Here is an 18,814-nt window from a genome sequence, read left to right on the forward strand (position 1 = left end):
ACTCGGCCTCCTGTCTCACCATAGCTTTATCTCGGTGGGCGCCTGAAATAAGTTTTATTTTCCGGGTTTGTTATGATCTACCACACCGTCTCTCATCAAACCTCTATGAACCAGAGGCTTATTGGCAGCTTTCAAATGTTCAGGACACGTGAATGTATTCAGCTTTTCTATAATCTTTGAACTCAGTCGGCTGAAAGTTACATAAAGATTAACATCGGAGATTTTGCTGGTCTGTGGTATGATTCACATGGTGTTTTGAAGACGCTGAATCAATAAATAATCAAGTAATAATTCCAAGCAGTTAAGAACTACGATGTTGCAGACAAACAAAGACAAACTACAAACAAGCAGGTTCTTTATTAGCAAAGAGTAACAAACCAGCAGGTTGCGCGGAGCAAGAACAGCCGATACAGAAGTGTGCTGCGTTCACACAGCAACACAAGCCATCAGCATGACGGTGTGGATGGAGCTCAGCATGAACACGCAGCGGGATACAGCACAAGGATTAGCATTCAACAGGGTGGGGGAGGGGAGCCGCCACGCAGCTCACCGAGCCATGGCAGATGCATTGTGGGATTGTTTCAGGCCTGAAGTTTAACTGTGTGGAGTAGATCGCAGTGTCGAGAACGGAAAACGTGTGATTAGAAGGTTTAATGATACAGCGCGCTTGTGTTTTTATGCGTTTTCATTTTCTTTACTCCACTTTATTTGATACTTTAGTTACTTTGTTACGTTAAAGAGCTAAGCTACTTCACTGTTTCTGGTGATCACATTTTGTACTTCAATATAATCCACCTGCTCAAAACACATGAAACACAGGTGTGAATTCGGCCTGAATTCAGCCACACAAAAGATATTTTCACTTTGAAATATTCCCGAACCTAAAAGACACAATGTGAATAAAATGCCTCGTCCAGTCTCACTGAAACATCACTCAAATCGGACTTGTTGACCGAAGACTTCATGTGAGACGAGCAACAGATCAGCTCTGTTCTCCAGAGAGAAACCAGACCTCTGCTGCTGTTCAGGGTCCAACCCGGGTTAAATTTGCTCACTTCAAATATATACTTTCTTTCCAGATGTGGCTCCAAAAAGGATCAAATTTCCGGTACTACTTGGTGCTGGGTTATGTCGGACCGATACCCAGCCCTAGACTTGCATGGAGGTTGTTGTACTAGACAAAAGGTGGAAGTCGCTTCTACAGAACTGTGGCTTGCTTACATTTGCACCATTCTGCATCCCCGGCTGCATGAAAATAAATGCTTACTATTGCAGTACACTAACGGCTCGCGGGGGGGGGGAGGTGGGGATGCAAAATGGTCAGAAGGGGGGGGGGGGGTCACTGTGAAAGCGAAAGCATTTGGTGAAAGCAGAGGACAGCACTTGCGTTGGTAGAACACATTCTACTTTTTTTTTTGTACATTCATCAGTAGAAACAAGACAGTGATCAGACTCTTCTGTCTAAATCCAAGACCGCCTCTGCAGCCACATTAACTTTTTTTTTTATAAGATAAATGAACCCAAACACTATGGTTGCTTACTAAACACAGTGGCTGGTAGACAACTGTACAAACTGAGTTCATTTCCCACCTCAACACCGAATGTCACAGGTTGTTTTTTAATCAAGAACCAGATTTTTAACCTGATTTCTAAACCGTCCCGGGTGAATTTACATGCAGGTTTTCCCTGATTATTCTCCTTTTTTCGTTGTAAACAGTGAAACGAGCACATTGTAGGGTTCCAGTCTGCATGTCTTCTCAGTGTTCCTGTGTAAGGTCCAGTGGTCCTTTGTTTGCTCTACTCAGTTATTCAGTGATGTATTGTTTTTCCACCTTCCATGTAGAGATGCTTCCGGCTACAACTGCCCATTTGAACCCAGTTCATTGTAGTTCGTGACGGCACGGATCCGTTTAAATCAGTCAGTGATTTGATGTGAGCTCCAGCAGTTTTTCACAACACTATTCACAACGTAAACGCCGCCGCTGCACAGTCCAGCAGCTGTTTAGTGGCTTCGCTTTACTCATCAACTCTACTTCAGGCTGCTCCGGGTCAACACTGTAAATGTCAGTCCCAACATAAGTCCTGAAATAAATAAACATTTAATAAATTAAAGGTATATCAAAGCAATGTTCAACGCTGTTGCATCCAGTCTTTCAAAGAAGCGTTCCAATGTTGGTGGTTTAAACGGCAGCCAGTTGTTAATGTACAGGTAGTCTGTTATGCAGGAAGAGTTAAATGTCCTTATTAAATACAGTTGTTTTTAATATTTTACTTTGTAGAGGATTCCCCACAAGAGATTTCGACGAGGAAGAAGAACGTAGAAGATGTGGACCTTCCGCTCCTCACGAAACCACACACACTCAACACCATTACTACGAGAAACATCCACAATAGAGTGAGAAACCTGCTCGTTTCACCGAAATTTCATTGATGACGTTTTCGTAGTGACAGTCCAAGTCAAAGACATTGACCCAGGATGAGAACAGCAACTAAACCGACATTTACCAACTCCTCTGATATGAGTTATGATCCGTCAGATTCCTTTTGAAACAGTTTAGACTCTTTAAAGGAGCATTGAGTGGCATTTATCTGTCAGCAGAAGTCGAATATAAATATTATTTTTTACTCCAGTGTGTAATCACCTGAAACTAAGGATGGTTATGCGTTTGTTACCTTAGAATGAGCCTTTGATATTTGCACAAGGATGTGTGGATGATAGGTATGATATCTCCATGTTTCTACGGTAGCCCAGAGCGGTCAAACTAAACTTTGGCGCCGGCAACACAATGGTCTCTTGCCTCCAATATATCATCTGTCCCTGGAAAAATAAACATTACAAATATAAACTAACATGTTGCCATTAAGCCTGCTCACAGTGTGTTTTCTAAATGCTCATTTCCTCGACTTTGAGCTCATTTCTTTGGGTTCTGTTGGGGTGTTTTCGGCTGTTTGTGGGACCCGTTTCACATGTAATGGTTGTTACTGGGTGAACAAAGATCAAATGAATGTGTTAGTCAGTAATTAAATATCATACATTTCAATAATTACATCTGCTTTTAAGTTATAAGTGGTCCTTTGTCAAGAAGTAAATCTCTCACAGGAAGGATTTAGGCAACGCATCGCTCCCCCACTCACACGTTCATGAATACTAAAGATAATTAAATGCTTCAAATATACAGTCGTGTTATTGTGGGTGCCCTGGTGGTCACAGATGGATTGTTAGACGCTCAGAGCTCCTCTCCGTCACAGCGTGTTGCCCATGCTGCTGCTCACCAGCCCTTTGATATTAGTGACGGGCCGAACGTCGTGCAGCTGTCTCCTTCGGTCAATAAATGTGGCTAATCGCGTGGTGTCCAGGGGCGTCTTGGAGTACTCCCCGCCGTGCGCACCCCTGCGTCCCACCCACGGGTGCTGCAGACAGGAAGTGGCGCTCGGCCTCTTCCTGGGATCCTGCTGCAGCACCGAGGACACAAAATCCCTCGCCGCCTGGCTCACATCGCGGAAGTATTCGTCCGGGAAGCAGAAGTCCAGGCGGCAGATGTTGACGCAGGTCTCCTCCGGCGACTCGTCCAGAAACGGGGACACGCCGCTGAGCATCACGTAGGCCAGAACGCCGACGCTCCAAACGTCCGTCGCGACGGAGACCGGCGTCCCGCGGATGAGCTCAGGCGCAGCGAACTCCGGATTCCCGAGCAGCAGGTGGACATACCGGCGCTGGGCAGACAGCTGGACGGCGTCGCCGAGGTCGATGAGCTTAATGCCCGGGGTGGGAGAGTGGAGGTCCACCATGATGTTCTCAGGCTGCAGCAGAGAGAAACAGATTCAGAATCAGATGAGGGTTCATTCAAAAATTACAGAAAAGTTAGAAATTGCATTTCCCAAATTTCACAATGTAACCGTCAGCCACAAATGCTCATTAATAAGACTCTAAATAAACTATAACACACACACGGTTCTCACCTTGAGATCCAGGTGTACCACTCTGCAGGTATGAAGGTGCTGCAGGGCCTCGAGTGTCTCTCTGATGAAGAAGGCCACCTTCTCCTCCATCAGCTCATCGTGGGCGACGAGGTAGTCGAGCAAACGACCGTCCTCCAGCCTGACACACACAAACAACGTAACATTTAGATACATCTTAGATATTGGCATCTTCCCAGCCAGCCATCTTTATTAAAATATCTGCTCAGCTGTCTATCATTGTGGCGAAAATAATGTAAGTGGTACAAAACTGTTATGTAGCCTCCGGCTCGTTTCATGGATGGATTACTGAATGGGCCTACTGGGCAGTGTCAGGTAAACAGTGTTAGGGAAACACAGCAACAACACAAACTTGTTTTTAAAACGTGAGCTCCTGTAATCCAGTCAGACTTACTGCTCCAGGATCAGCAGCAGAGAGGTGGGAGACTCGTATGTGTCCAACAGCGCCACCAGCTGGTGATGCTGTACGCGTTGGAGGACGTCCGCCTCATGAGCCACCTGCTCCTTCTTCTGCATCTTCTTACTCACGAACTTAACCGCAACCTGAACAGAATAAGTATTCAGTTGGTTACAATCTCAAATTGTAACCAACACACTGTACCTTTAATTGATCTCAAAGCATCTAGAAATAAACACTAATATTCTAGTCATAATATATACTTTACTGCAACTTTAAAACAAAATCCTACGGGCATCTGGAAACCCCAAAATAGACCAAAGTGCAGTCCAAATTTCCACCTATGATATATCAAAATCACATTTAATTGTAACCTAAAAGAAATAGAATTACTCTAACTTTATTTAAACTGAAAAACAAAAACTTCATTATAATCTTGAATTTGAACATGGCTGAAAAGAAGAACACAGAAATCGACTTATCATAACTCAAAACACCTAAACATTTACCTGACCAGTGAAAAGCAATACCTCCAACAATAATAAGTCATTCTGTCGGGGGTGCCCTACCTCTTTCTTTGTAGACTTGTTGAGACATTTTCTCACCACCGAAAATCGTCCCCTGATGACACAAACAAAGACAAGAGAGGTTGAATTTAAAAAACCCATAAAAACATGTCACCTGAGCTGAATATCAAGTTTGGGTTGTGAAACTCTGTAATTTTCGACTGGGTACCTTCCAATCTCACAGATCTCAGAGAAGGTAGACTCAAAGTTTTCTTTCCACTGGATCCCGGTTCCATCGTACCCAGAGTCTGGACAGAGAAAGAGAAGAGGATTGAAGTCGTAAACACTTTTAGTTTTCAACACTATGAGCTTTTCTCTTGTGCTGCCCGCTCTGCAACATTAGTATGTCATTTTTTCTGTCCCACACTTTATTTTCACTTTGGAAAGGGCCAGACGGGCTGTCCCCCCCCCCCCGTTTTCAGCCTTTATGCTAAGCTAAGCTAACCATGTCCTTAATACAAAGACATCAGGCTAATATCCATCATTCACACTTGTAAAAATGGCAACAAATACAATGTTTTGCTATTCATTTGAAGATTTTCTCTGAGGAAAAACAGGTTTTGTGCTCACTTTATGGAACTGTGTTTGTTTTCATGGCTTGTGGGGACATAAATCGTTACAGTCACATTGTGGGGACTCGCCTTCCTTAAGGGGACATATTGCACATCATTACATTTTAGTGTCAAGACTTGGTTTAAAGTTAGGATTAGGCTGGTAGGAGTTGGAGTAGGTCTCCAGGAAATTAATGTCAGTCAATGTAATGATCCCATAAACCATGAAAACATGATTTTGTGTGTGTGTGTGTGTGTGTGTGTGTGTGTGTGTGTGTGTGTGTGTGTGTGTGTGTGTATATAGACTTACTGCTGCTGGGCAGTGTGATCATATTTGAGGGCTCGGTCGGTGGGCCGACCCCCCAGCGGTTGGAGGCTCGCACTCTGAACTGATAGTGACCTCCGGGGATCAGAGCGTCGATCTGAACACACTCCTCTCTGCTGCTGGCCACTTGCTGCCAGAGCAACGAGTCTGAGGGCGAGAGAGGTGAAATGGTTTGAACGGGTAATCTGTAAGTTTCTGCAGCCGAGGGTTTAAAACTGGATAATAAGTCAATTCATGGCCGTTTCACGCATGCATCAACGACGCTGATGCGTGCAGTAAGGGGATCAGACATGTTACCTTGATTAAAATGACAGATTTCTCTGGGTTAGAAAAACATTTGGATATACACAACATATAGGTTTTGTCATTTTCAGACATTTTAATGCCGTAAATCTACATATTATACCTTTAATCTCTGTGCATATAAAAAAATAAAAAATCCACCTGGTCCCACATACACACCTTCCTGCCTGTACTCCACAGTGTAGCTGCTGACGGCACAGTGAGCGGATGAAGCCGGAGGCGGCCAGTGGATCATCACCGCCGTGCTGCTGGCCTCCTGGGCCACCGGCCTCCCAGGGGCTGCTGGGATACCTGCAGGAGATGGGGTGAAAAAACACACACACACACACACACACCACACACACACACACACACACACACACACACACACACACACACACACACACACACACACACAATGGTGCGCAAACCACTGGTTTTGACTGAAATGAACTCTTTTTGAAATGAAAGTTTTTTTTAAACTATTCCAGAAAACTAAGTGCTGACTGAAGTTACCATTTGATAAAGGGGAAATGCTCCTTTTAAATCATGACAGTTACCTTGCACTTTAATGGAGGCGGATGAGGAGGCAGAGCCGTGGTCGTTAACGGCCACGCAGGTGTAGATGCCAGTGTCCTGAGGCATCAGGTTACAGATCTTCAACAAGATGTCGCCTGTATCCCTGGAGAGGAGGAGGAAGAAGGGGTTGAATAAGAGGGAGGAGAAGAAAGGGAGGAGTAGGAATGTGAAGGAAAGAAAGAGGAAAGGGAGAAAACGACAAATAGTAGGATGAAGAAATAGTAGGAAGCGGGAGAAGATGATGGGAAGAAATCAGGGAAGCAGGACGGACAGAAAAGTTAAGTGTAGGAATTAGAGCGACGACAGAACGAAGGAGACTTCCCACACATGCACTTGCCGTTACCTGATGTCGATGGTGAAGCGGTTGTTGCTGGTCACTGGGTTCTGGTCGGGGCCCTTCAGGGTGACGGAGGGTTTGGGTCGTCCACAGACTTTACAGCAGAGGACCACAGTCTCCCCGAACGCACACACCACGTCTGACAGAGCAACGAGGAACTCTGGAGCCACTGCACGTAGGAAAACACATCACTAAATACTCAAATTTCTAGTTTTAAAGAACCTTACGCATAATTCATGGAATATACTGTAAATATTTCTAAATGTGTACTTCAGATTGGGAGCAAATTATCTTCATCGGGTCATGACGTGGCTACGTAGGGGGGTTTGAAAACAGTGTGGCCCTCTGGCTTCATTCATTCATTCCTATCATTTTGGACCAGCAGACCTCAACAGACAACCAGCAAAGTCATTCCTAATTCTGGCACTAGATTGTTTAAAATGTCATCCTGCTTTGGCTGAAATGGCTGCCAGGTTTGGATAGTCATTGGGGATGAGGACTTGGGACTAGTAAGCAGCCCAGATTTGGGAATCAGACCAGTGTATCGGGCTGATTCTGATGTTCAGAGTAATATATCAAGCAGGCATGCAGCCGACCCGATTTCAAGTTTTGTGGCATGCTGTAGCTCCAAAACATGAATGATTTGAGTTCTAATTAGAACATTTGGGATAACCGTTCACTTCAGCCTCTTGTGGACAAAAAAAGTATTACAAGATCCAAAAAAACAAACGCACACCTATCACAAAGAAACTAACAAAAACTGCATTGTCTGAATCTAAAACTTGTGTATTTGATGATACTCAGACTCAGATGACCACATGTGTCTCTTACCTTCCTGGATGAAATTTGGGTTGAGAAGCTGGAAAACAGATAGTCAATGTTAAATGTTTAGTTTAACATAATACCTATACAATCTTTGTTATATTTCAAACATAATACTGCAGTTGTGTCTTTTCTGTCGACACCAAGATTTAAAATCTGTCCATTTGTTTCAGATGTTTTCCAAGGAAAAATAATCTGTAACTCCATGCAAGTCCTTTAAATAAATGATGGTGTGTGCGTACCTCCATGCCTGTTTTTGGATCAAGGTCATCGTCACAGTCCGACTCATCTGAAGTGTGAACGTCCTGGTGGAGAGTGTAGGAGGAAGTCAAGAGGAAAGTAGAAAAATGGGAAATAGATAAAGGGTAGGGAATAAGGGCCGAGTAAAAGGACGCAAGGAAGGGAGAAGAAATTGTGTAAAAGGAAGAGAAGAACAAGGGGATAGTCGGAGAGGAAATAATGAGGGAAAAGGGTGTAAATTGAGAATGGAGAAAACTCCAAGGGAGTGAGGCAGACAGTGAGGAAAGAGCAGAGGAAGAACATTTCCAGAACTATTTTGATGGTGGTTTCTGGGTGTTTGCTTGGCCGACAGGCGTCTCAGCTATGCTTGCGTGCTCATCTCATGCTCATCAAATGTTTGTATTGCACTCAGCAGGATACATTTCCTCATTCATTGCATTTCTTTTGTTGATACAAATAATTGGAACAGATACTAAAACCAAAGACGACTCAAAGCTGCATGTAAATCTGACTGGTCACCATTATCTGAGCTTGTGTCATGGGCATTCACTGTTCTTTATCATATATTCAAAACAGGGGGTATAAAAGGGAAAAGACACAGAAAAAGGTTGTGCGTTCAGCGTCTGTGTTTTAACTTTGAAACAGCAACGATCATATAATCCTACATGTGACTGAAACAACACCATGACCTGTCACCGTCATAAACACTCCAGAGCTCCATCATGTTAGTCCACCACAGAAAACACTGGTTAGCACAGCAAACAAAACACTCATTTCAAATCAAATTTAAATTAGGAATTCAGTGGATTCCATCTCTATCTGTCCATGCACAAGGAGGGATAAATAAATCACAACTCAAAAACACAAAAATACATCACTTTATTTTCCAATCAGTGGGTTTGGGGTAAAACAAAAATGATTAAAATAAAACTTGCCGTGTTCTTGTTTAATGGTTCTCAACCGTCTAATCTTTTGATTAGCGCTGCTTTTTTGTTTTTTTAATGCAGGGAGCGCAGTTAGTGACAGTGTGGTCTCCGTGGTAACACTGACAGCTTGATGGCGACGCACTGGGGGCGGGGCTTAGAGAAGGGTAAATTGCTACTGTACCCATCTTGATTGTGCCGATCACCAAGGTTGTACTGGCTAGCTTGATAGTTCTCGCCAGTTAGCAAGCGGACTAGCTTGGCAGGCTATTGTGTACATTAACCGTGAGGTAGCATGTTACCCGTTAGCTTGTCGCCCACAGCAGCTCGCTAACAAGCCCCAAAAGTTGTCACGAAGTCACCAAACTTCCAGGACCAAATATATTTTGTTGTGCCATTTTTTGGTCTCAAAAGGAAATGAAGTCATAGTACACATAACAAAAGAAATAGATCAATACAAATAGATATATTGGTTACAAACGTGGCTAATCTATTTTAAAGTTACACCTAAACCTTAAGTTGTGGTTTGTCTGGCCAGTCAGTGCTTTTGCCCGTTACCTGAACCATAAATACAAAATGTACTGAACCCAGCAGCACAGTAAATAACAGTTTGAATTCATGTCAGCTGCAGGTTGAGAACCACCGCCGAATTGAAATAAAGACACAGAAACTACTGTTTGCAGGTTTGCGTTCGCACACACACGCGTGCATACACACACGGGTTAAGAAGAAAAATTAAAAACCAAGTGGGGCAGGTGAGGGGGTTTCGGCACACACATATGACATCACCAGCGTGCGCCGTCGGCCTGCTTTACTCACTTTGCCCTTCGGCCTGGTGGCTGGGGAGGCGAGAGGGGGAGGGGGCGTGCTTTCTTTGGGCTTACGGAGGAGGCCGTTCTCCGGACCTCTGACCCCGAACGAGGCGGCGTCCTTGGCTTCAGCGCGCTTCCGGGCACGCAGTGTGTTCCACGACAGAGACTTCCTGTTCGGTACAGGAACGAGAAACATCAACCAGCCAATCAGAGAGAAGCTCAGCGGTGTCCAGCTAAGTCTGGCTGCAGAGGCAACATGGCCGTCCAGGCTTCCTCAGGACCCTCTGTAGCTATCAAGTGGCTGAGAGGAATGCTACGTCATGTTTTGTGCGTTTAATACCTCTTATGCATTCAGTTCTATTCTGCCCCACTTCTCATCTTTGTATTTTCATTGTATTTACACACACAAAGGAATAAAGACCTGGAAAACACAGGTGTATCTAATAATATAAATAGTTTAGATGTCCAAGTAAGTTGGGCACAATAACAGCGCCCTGGAATAGCTAAATGAAATTAGTTACACTGTTATCTCACCAACATGGTAGCCTAGCATGCTAGCAAACATAACTTTAATAGGCTGGTAAGGTAACACAGCTACTCAATTTCACTTTTTTTGTTGAAGGCTACAACACAAATACAACCAAGCTAACTAGCTAGACTTACATACATATGGAAGCTTATTTCTGACACCTATATATTCAACTTTTTTATAATTACAGTGGAAACTGCTAATTGCAATTAAAAAGCTTGGGACAGGATCCTTCCAAAAATTTCTCTTCAACAAATGTTTTAAAATATTATACATTATGGTATATTCTCATTTCAAATTTTATGAAATGTCAACAGTCGGTTCACATTATTATGAAATTTTGAATTAATGGTTCATTGTATAATATTTTCGGCACCCTCTGGCCTCCATAGTTTCCTCTGTTGCTATTATGTTCGTCAGTATGTCCGTACAGTCTAAACGTGTGTGTTGTAGCAGAGGGTCCTGACGGGGTTGCTGTAGCGTAGCCTAAAGCTGCAGCCAGACCCCTCTGGTGCATTAAGATACAGGAGAGGAAGGACAGAGGGACAGAAGGACACGGGTCAGTCTTTATTGAGACGGAAATAAAGTTAGATTGGAGGAGAGCGCAACAGTGAGACGAGAGAGAAACAGTAACGTACTGTACCTTCATCCAACACACAAACGGACAAACACATGTTCACCAAGAATCACACCTGCAGTTCAACACACTTGTGTCTCCTGTAGACTCGTGAAAATCCAATGTTCAAAAAAATTAAAATAAATGTGCCTTTGTTTTGTAAAAACTGACATTAAAGGAAAATGCAGCAGTTTTCCTTTAATTTCTCACCTTTTCAAAACTTTTTGAATTTATATTTCAAGTTTGTACCTTCTGTGGAGTGTCAAACCGTTGATGTTAGTAAAAACTGAAAGAAACAAGGTTAAAAGAAATGTCACTACAATAACAACAAATGCAAAAAGCTGAAATTAAACACAAGGAAAATGTGCAGACAATAATTGTTGCTCTAGTGTACAGTGCTGTTACACTTAAAATAGTCATACATTGTTAATAAATAATTTCTTAAATAATAATTAATCTATTCACTTTCAGTCTAATTTCCTGAAGAGGATCCTTGATAGAGATAACATTACCTTGAATAAAATATAACTAACAATTGCCGATTTTATGTTTGTGTTATTTTCCTTCAAAGCAAACACCTTTTGTCCCCTGACTCCTAAATCTCTCTCTTTCGTCTTAAAGGGCCAGTGTGTAGGATTTGGTTGTATCCCTCCCTTTCCTGGCGGTACCACGGTTTCGCACTCTGGGGCTCACAGTTTCACAAGCGTGTCGGAGAACTACAGTTACAAAAATGCAAATAGGTCCCCCAAAATGCTACACACTGGCCCTTTAAATAGAGAAGCTCCATCTAACAGTATGAAAGTGCACACAGAAGCAGGCAGACCGCTCAGTTTAACGTTTGCTGTTGTAGTTTATTTACAAATTTTAAAAACTACAATCATCTTCAGCCTACCGCAGAACAAAACAACTTCACCTTCACGTCGCTTTGCTAACTCATGCTCAAGTCCAAAAGGTTTATTTTACATATTTAAAATACATTTAAAATCATTAGTATTAGACTACCAACAGTACAATGCTGACCGTTGCCATTAAACGCAACATATTGCACAGCCTGACTTCATTCATATTTTTTCTTATCTTAAATCGTGCAAAAGGGATTTTTTTTCTTTTTTTAAACAGGAATGTTCTAGAGCCTCGGTCGAAAAACAAAAACAAACTTTGTACAGTGAACTGCCGACATAATAAACAAAATCAACTGGAAGGAGGAAACAAAATCCCACTTTGTGTGTAAAATAAAATAATTAACAAGGCAGAAAAAACAACAACAACAAGAGGAATAAACAAACTTGTGTATAAATTGCCACAGACAACAAAATAAATCTTCTCCACTGCGGAGAACGGGGCGGAGTCCACCTGAATGCCCCAGGTGAGTTGTTTTTTTCTTTTCAAAAAACAGCAAAAAGAACAAAAAAATATACAAAAAGAAAAAAATAGAAAAAGCAGGGTGTTAGGAACTGAAATAAGAGTCCGGTTTTAGCTCCACACGAGTGTCAATGGTTTTCTCTCTCTGATATCCAGAGTCAGCTACATGTTACAAGATTTTCTATCCAGTCTCATTTCTGTGGGATAAATCCTCAGTACTCGATTACATGGAAAGGTATCAGTGTGTGTGTGTGTGTGTGTGTGTGTGTGTGTGTTTAAGCTCGGTTGCAAACCTGAAATCCATTTTCGTGTCGTTGCCACAGAACCGTCAAGAGACGATGGCCGAGAAATAAAACTGTCACTGCAGCAGCTTGACGCACCGTAAGAGACCAGTTCTGTACATTTTACCTCCGAGGAGCGACAAGACAAAGTCAGGAGTTAAAAGAAAAGAAGTCTCCTGTGAGATCCAAAGTTCGTTTTTAAAGTGAGGGGGTAGGAGGGGAGTATATGAGGGAGGGAGGAGTTAGGAATTGGAGCTGGTTCTAAAAAACAAACAAAAAAACAGAAAAAAATGGGTAGGCAAGAGTTTGTCACTTCAAATCTCTCCTCCAATCCGAGTGCTTGGTTTGAAGCCCAACCAGAAGTGCGTCTGTCTGCAGGTAAAGAAGTGCTGGGGGGGGGGGGGGGGGGGACTTACTTGATGTTGTTGGCATCGGCCACCGCCGCCGGGAAGGAGGAAGTGGAAGAAGAGTCTTTTATGGGCTTTGTGAGCGGGCCCAGGATGTTTCCCGGCACCCAGCCCTCTGCGGCCGGCGACTGGCTGTTGGCCGGCCGGTAAACGAGGTACATGTTCTGCTGATTGGTGGCCAGGATTTGGACCGTCTCTCCCTGACTGACGCAGATCTCGTTCTCTTTGAGCGCAGAGTAGTCCTGGGAGACCAGCATGGTGGAGGACACGCCGTTACAGTCGCCGTCAAAGCCCTGAGTAGAAGAAGAAAGGATGGCGAAGAGAGGAGAAGACGAGAGGAGGAAAAGAACATACAAAGGGGAGAGCAGGAAGAGACCGAAGAAAAGAAATGACGGACGGGGAGAGGATGAGGACAATGAGGAGAAGGTTAAGGTGAGTCTATGGGTTGGATGACAGTCCTGCTGGCTGTGACACCATCACAGCTGACCCTACATTTCCATTTCAAATGTACAGTAACCAGCCAAAGAGCTGCTTCTGTGTTTAAGTATCTCATCATTATGACTTTCTATCATAGTTATGACTTTCTATCTCATAACTTCGACTTTCTATCTCATAATTTCGACTATGGGGATATTTTTATTATCAAGTCTAACTTAAAAAAAAAAAATTTAAAAAAAAGATTTTTTACTTTTTTTTTTTTGTGCTGGCGGATTGGTCATTGGTTGCAAAAAGCCAAGATGGCGACGGCCAACGACATGGCAGCTTCCCCAAAAAAATGAAGCCAAAACATCTTGACCGCCCCCTGGTTGTCAGACTATACAGCCTCAAAGAAAGTAGTCTGTTCTACTTTTGTTGAGTGTCATTTTAACTGATGATTAAAAACTCTAAATGTCTTGTTCTCAGGAACATTTCTCCCTTGAAGAGGGTCAAGGTGCTTGGATGTGGAGCTCGGCAGGCTGCAACGCATGTTTTCAGTCAAAGTAGGCCAGAAAGAACAGCTCGGTACGTGTATATATAAACCCACACAGTGTGCTGCTACACCTGCAGCAGCACAGATTTTAACCGTGTCTTTTCGGGAACAGGCAGCAGAGCAGACAGAATGAAGGCAGAACGCCCTAGTTGACCAGCTGTCTGCTGCAGTCGTCGGTTAAGGGCTTGGTCTAAACAATAAAAGTCGAAAAGGAGCTGCGTGTTTAAAACTAGACCCTGAGGATCTCGGCCTTTTCTGAAATTACTGATAATCATGATATCCAGACTGAAAATCACAAATATACTAAGAACAAACTGAAAGCCAACAAGCCACTCCCCCCCTCCAACACGCGTGTCCAGGCCGTTCACAGGAACTCACCCTGGACTCGAAACATGTCGCCCCGCCGTTGGAGGTAGACACCCTCATCTGGGTCCTCCCTCGCTCCGCCTCCTTGTCGCCGAGCCCGACCGCCGAGGACGGGCGGCTGTGAGACGTCACGGAGGGCCGGTTCCCCGGGGACGAGCAGTTTCTGGTCAGCGAGGAGCTGCTGCCTGCTCCGCCCTTCTCCTTCTGGTACTCAATGGGAGACTGGAGAGCTGCAATCGCACACACACACACACACACACACACACACACACACACACACACACACACAGATGAAACTATTATATTCCTCTCTCATGTGGTCGTTTCAGGTTTGCCCACTCCCGGTGTTTTATCGTTTTTCCTCCTCTGGACGGGAACTAGGGCTTTGGATCATGTTTGTTGTGTAGTTGTCTGTAGTTAAAGTCCCACAAAGTGTTTGCACATGTTGCCCATTATACCATTATACACCAACATTACTGCTGACCAAGTACGCCAAGAACTACTACCATAGTATTGCCATTTTTTTAGAGCATAAAAGTACAAAGATTGACTTTGGAAAGCAGAGACAGCGCCAGTGTTTGGCTGAGCTGAGTGGAGCATCACCATGTTACACAGCAGTCTGACCGGCAGCGAGCTTGTCAACATCGTTGGGGGATGTCGTGCTTCAGAGGAGAATATTGTAAGTGTTCTCACCAGACAGGAAGTTGCTCTGAGCATCCAGGACGTCCTGGATGTGTCGGACCCAGACCTGCTTGATGTCGACGTTGGCGGCCTGCAGGGTGAAGCGCTCCGACGAGCCGCGACACGACAAGACGAACTTACAGGGATCGTTGTCCGGGCTCTCTTCCAGACACAGGTAGGATAACTGTGGGGAGGAGGTGACGAGAGGGCAGGCTCAAAGCGTAGTTCACACAAATCAAAATGAACGAGTTCATGTCTTCCGTTTTTTTTCGTCGAAACAGTTCGGATGTTTAATTAGTCTTCCAGATTTATTTTCAGCATCAGATCCTGCACCACCGGGCTCATATACAGCTTCACACCACAGGCCGTAGAGCTACTCAGCTTTTGATTGGTTGCACATGCGATTTACTAACTCAACAAGTGAATTCAGTGAACCCCATCCTCTGCGTACCTTGATGCTCTTCTTGAACTGGTATCCGGGCGTGGACGATCCTTTCCTCAGCAGCTCACTGCAGATGACGATCTGCTCAAAGAGGAAGACTCGTCGTTCTTTGGAGCGCGACAGGACGCCGGCGTCCTGCTCGGTTACAAAGAAGGTCTCCTGCTGCAGCAGTTTGCCCTGACTGGTCAGTTTACCCTGCAGAGAAAATGGACCGGTCAACGCAATTAATCCAAAGCTCGTGAACAGGCGGAGGGTGTACTGAGCTGAATGCAAACCTGCTATTAATCTGCAGAACAGGACGTGAACGTACCTCGTATCCCTGCAGCCGACCCAAATTCATCATGTCGTTACACAGTTTAGGGACCTGAGACATCAAATCGACTGCTTTCTGTAGGAGTCACAGAGAGTGATTTAAATCATCTGTTGTGTGCTCATTTCAGGAGTGTGTCCCTCTCTTAGGTAGACAACAACTGGGAGCCTTTCCAGACCATCAACATGCAAACAAGAACAAAATAAAAGTCCTGGATTCAGACAGGGCGGTAAACGCATGTCATTTTACCTCAATTTGTTTGCAGTCGATGCCTGCCTTGGAGCTGTACTTCAGGAAGTCCTGAGGAGGAGAAACATGGCCGCTACTTTAACACTGAGTTCAGCTCATCGCAGTTTCAACACATCACTGCGCCCTGAGGATGTGTCGGATGAATAACGAGGTCCTCCCACAAGTCCTCCCACAAGTGCATACTTATGTACAGGAATAATCTTCAGAGTTAGTATTGTATATTGACAAGAATTGTCTACTTTTTTTGCACAATATCTTTGTCTGTCTTTTCTGCTTAGCTGCTGAAACGCTACAATTCACTGCTGGGATTAATAAAGAACCATGTTGTTCCTCAATAAAAGATATTATAATTCAATCAGGGAAGTTGTGCGCATGATACCTTCAGCAACAGCTGGTATTTGGTGATTCTCTGGATGGGTTTGATGAGGAAGTCACTGATGGTCAACCTGGACTGGGTGTCCTGCTGGATTCCCTGGAAGACAAAACACCAACAGCATCAGAACACTTCTTTGTGTTTCTCGTCATAGATTTGGGCGGTTAAATATCAAATACACCGACTAAAAGAACTACTTTAATGCAATAAAACAGCTACTGAAACAATATGATAATACGCTTGTGGAGTTGGGAGTCATTTCAATTTCAAACTTTTGTTGTTTTTCCAAAAAACAAACAGAACACAACTAATACCGAAGGAACATAAAGAGCCAAAATATCACTTACTTCAAAATAGGTGTCATATTCTGCTACGATGAACTCTGACTTCGGCTTGTTCTGACAATAAACCACATACATGTGGAGTCTTCTCTCCTGCAACAAGAACACATTTTTGTCAGACAGCAGATCATCCGGGTCAAACAGATTTTAACGGCACAAAGTCATCCTCATCACCGCACAGTGCTCCAACTCACATGTTTGATGAAGAGCTCAGGAAGGTGTTCATGGTCCTCCAGACATTTCTCCAGCTCTCCGACGAAGAAGCTGACAGAGACAGAAGAGGGATGTTACAAACGGGACGACCGACCCCTCCGTGGGTCTCTTTGGACACCGACGCTGAACTCACTCTTTGTGCCAGTCGTAGATCTGGTGGATGTTCCCAAAGACGATTTTGTCCTTTCCTTCCATGTCGTCAGGGACGCCCCTCTCCTTGATCTTTTTCATGAAGCACTGCAGGGTCAAAGAGGGTCAGCATGTTGAGGATGCTCCGCTCAGCTAGTGGGGACGACTTGCACATTGTGGCGTTATTGGCCTTTTTCATATCAAAATTACATTCAGAGGTTCGGTACAGATCACAAACGTACCGTCTTTATTCACCGCCGTTAAAATACAATCTGCATATCCTCAGTAGCTAGTGTAGCATACAAGTGCCAACGCTAGTCAATCATGAGCTAACGTACTCTGCTAATGTCAGCATCACAGGTTTTTTACACAGAAACATAACGTTAACGATCTCCTGACCTCTGAGTATCTGTTACAAAACCAGGACGAGCTCCAAATCCACAAAACAAGCCTGAAAAATAAGAACATCCGAAACAATTGCATGAGCATCGATGGAGCAGAGATGGATAGCTGTTGGACACAGGTCGGAGCTGGACGATGCTACGCTATGATTGGCCAGACTGCGTTTGAAGGGCGGGACTTGAAGAGTCAATTACAGGAGATGCTGAGATAAACAATGAGAAAGACAACCACAAGATGACCAGGCTCAGATAATCACAGATGACGTCTCACCTCCACCACGATGCCCAGGTTTTTGACGTAGTCCTTCTCTGTCTGAATCAGCTCGTTGAGGACAAACCTGTGCAGAACAAACAGTGAAATCAGCTGAGGAAACATCATCAGTGTCAACAAGGACTTGTGCCCTGATGGTTGTGGCATTAAAATAAATAGTACGCTCTTAGAAATGATGCTAACCAGGGTTCTTCGGATTAACCCCATTGGTAGAACTATTTATAAAGGTTTCATCTGCAACCCTTTCAGAGGGTTCTACCAAGAATCCAACATAAAGTATTGACCATCTGTGATCTATAACTACATACGAGAGGTTCTACAGAGAACCCCTCTGTGAAGTAATGCTATTCCACCCAAAACCCTCTCTGGAGGTTCTATCCAGAACATACCCTTTTATATTCCAAGGGTTTCATAGAACCCACCCTGGGGGTTCCAGCGAGAAAGCTTTTTATATTCCAAGGGTTTCATCTAAAGCCCAACCCGGTTTCTTCATCAGGATCCTAAAGGGTTGGACCGATGTGGTGCAGCGTAACACACAACAATCTTGGTTCACAACCGCGTTCAAATTTTCGGGGGTGGGTCTGCGCCGATCTTGTCACACCCATGCTTTCAACAATCCTCGAAGAACTCCTCCTTCCAAAACGTGTTCTTTGGATGAAAAGGGTTCTTCATGAAACTCTTAGTCTTACAAAGAACCCTTGAAAAAGCCCCGGTTCCAAAAAGGGTTCTTCAGAAGCAAATGGTTCTGGGTAGAAGCTATTCCCTTCTATAGAAGAAGTAGTTCTTGAAATAGAACCAGTTGTAGCAGTAAAACTCATGGCGGCGGCAGCAGTCGTGACGGTACGCTACAGTACTCACATCTGTCCTCGCATTGCTTTGGCTCTCTGCTCCAGTTCAGGGTTCCGTGGCTGGACGGGAGGCGTCTGCTCCGGCGGAGTGAGAGGGGAGAAGCCGGGGTACGCTCCTGGTTCCAGAGTCTGAAGAGAGGGGGTCAGCGTTTAGAGGTGGATACAATCATTTTCACAATTATTAGTCGGATCCAGGAACGCACAGAAATGATC

The 18,814-nt window shown here is 44.2% G+C and overlaps 1 protein-coding gene across 3 annotated transcripts in view; it reads right to left on the reverse strand.

Moving 5' to 3' along the window:
* Positions 1-3,216: 3,216 nt before the first annotated feature.
* kalrna (kalirin RhoGEF kinase a) overlaps positions 3,217-18,814 on the reverse strand; it is a gene marked incomplete at its 5' end in the record, with an annotated part of 96,997 nt that continues 81,399 nt past the window's right edge. Inside the window, 24 exons of one of the 3 annotated variants that reach the window (XM_079276714.1) lie at positions 3,217-3,801; positions 3,961-4,099; positions 4,373-4,521; positions 4,945-4,996; positions 5,111-5,189; positions 5,803-5,964; positions 6,280-6,411; positions 6,660-6,781; positions 7,022-7,184; positions 7,847-7,874; positions 8,080-8,142; positions 9,820-9,982; positions 13,017-13,288; positions 14,356-14,573; positions 15,037-15,208; positions 15,476-15,661; positions 15,777-15,854; positions 16,026-16,076; positions 16,405-16,497; positions 16,746-16,832; positions 16,934-17,003; positions 17,086-17,189; positions 17,754-17,820; positions 18,612-18,730. In XM_079276714.1, the coding sequence (XP_079132840.1) occupies positions 3,244-3,801; positions 3,961-4,099; positions 4,373-4,521; positions 4,945-4,996; positions 5,111-5,189; positions 5,803-5,964; positions 6,280-6,411; positions 6,660-6,781; positions 7,022-7,184; positions 7,847-7,874; positions 8,080-8,142; positions 9,820-9,982; positions 13,017-13,288; positions 14,356-14,573; positions 15,037-15,208; positions 15,476-15,661; positions 15,777-15,854; positions 16,026-16,076; positions 16,405-16,497; positions 16,746-16,832; positions 16,934-17,003; positions 17,086-17,189; positions 17,754-17,820; positions 18,612-18,730 (3,327 nt within the window). In that variant the 3' untranslated portion in view covers positions 3,217-3,243. Of the gene's footprint in view, positions 3,802-3,960; positions 4,100-4,372; positions 4,522-4,944; positions 4,997-5,110; positions 5,190-5,802; positions 5,965-6,279; positions 6,412-6,659; positions 6,782-7,021; positions 7,185-7,846; positions 7,875-8,079; positions 8,143-9,819; positions 9,983-11,044; positions 13,301-14,355; positions 14,574-15,036; positions 15,209-15,475; positions 15,662-15,776; positions 15,855-16,025; positions 16,077-16,404; positions 16,498-16,745; positions 16,833-16,933; positions 17,004-17,085; positions 17,190-17,753; positions 17,821-18,611; positions 18,731-18,814 lie in introns of those variants that run through there. The other 2 variants (XM_079276713.1, XM_079276715.1) reach the window with 2 other exon arrangements.

This window comes from Melanostigma gelatinosum (assembly GCF_949748355.1).
Source record: "Melanostigma gelatinosum genome assembly, chromosome: 10".
Classification (NCBI taxonomy): domain Eukaryota; kingdom Metazoa; phylum Chordata; class Actinopteri; order Perciformes; family Zoarcidae; genus Melanostigma; species Melanostigma gelatinosum.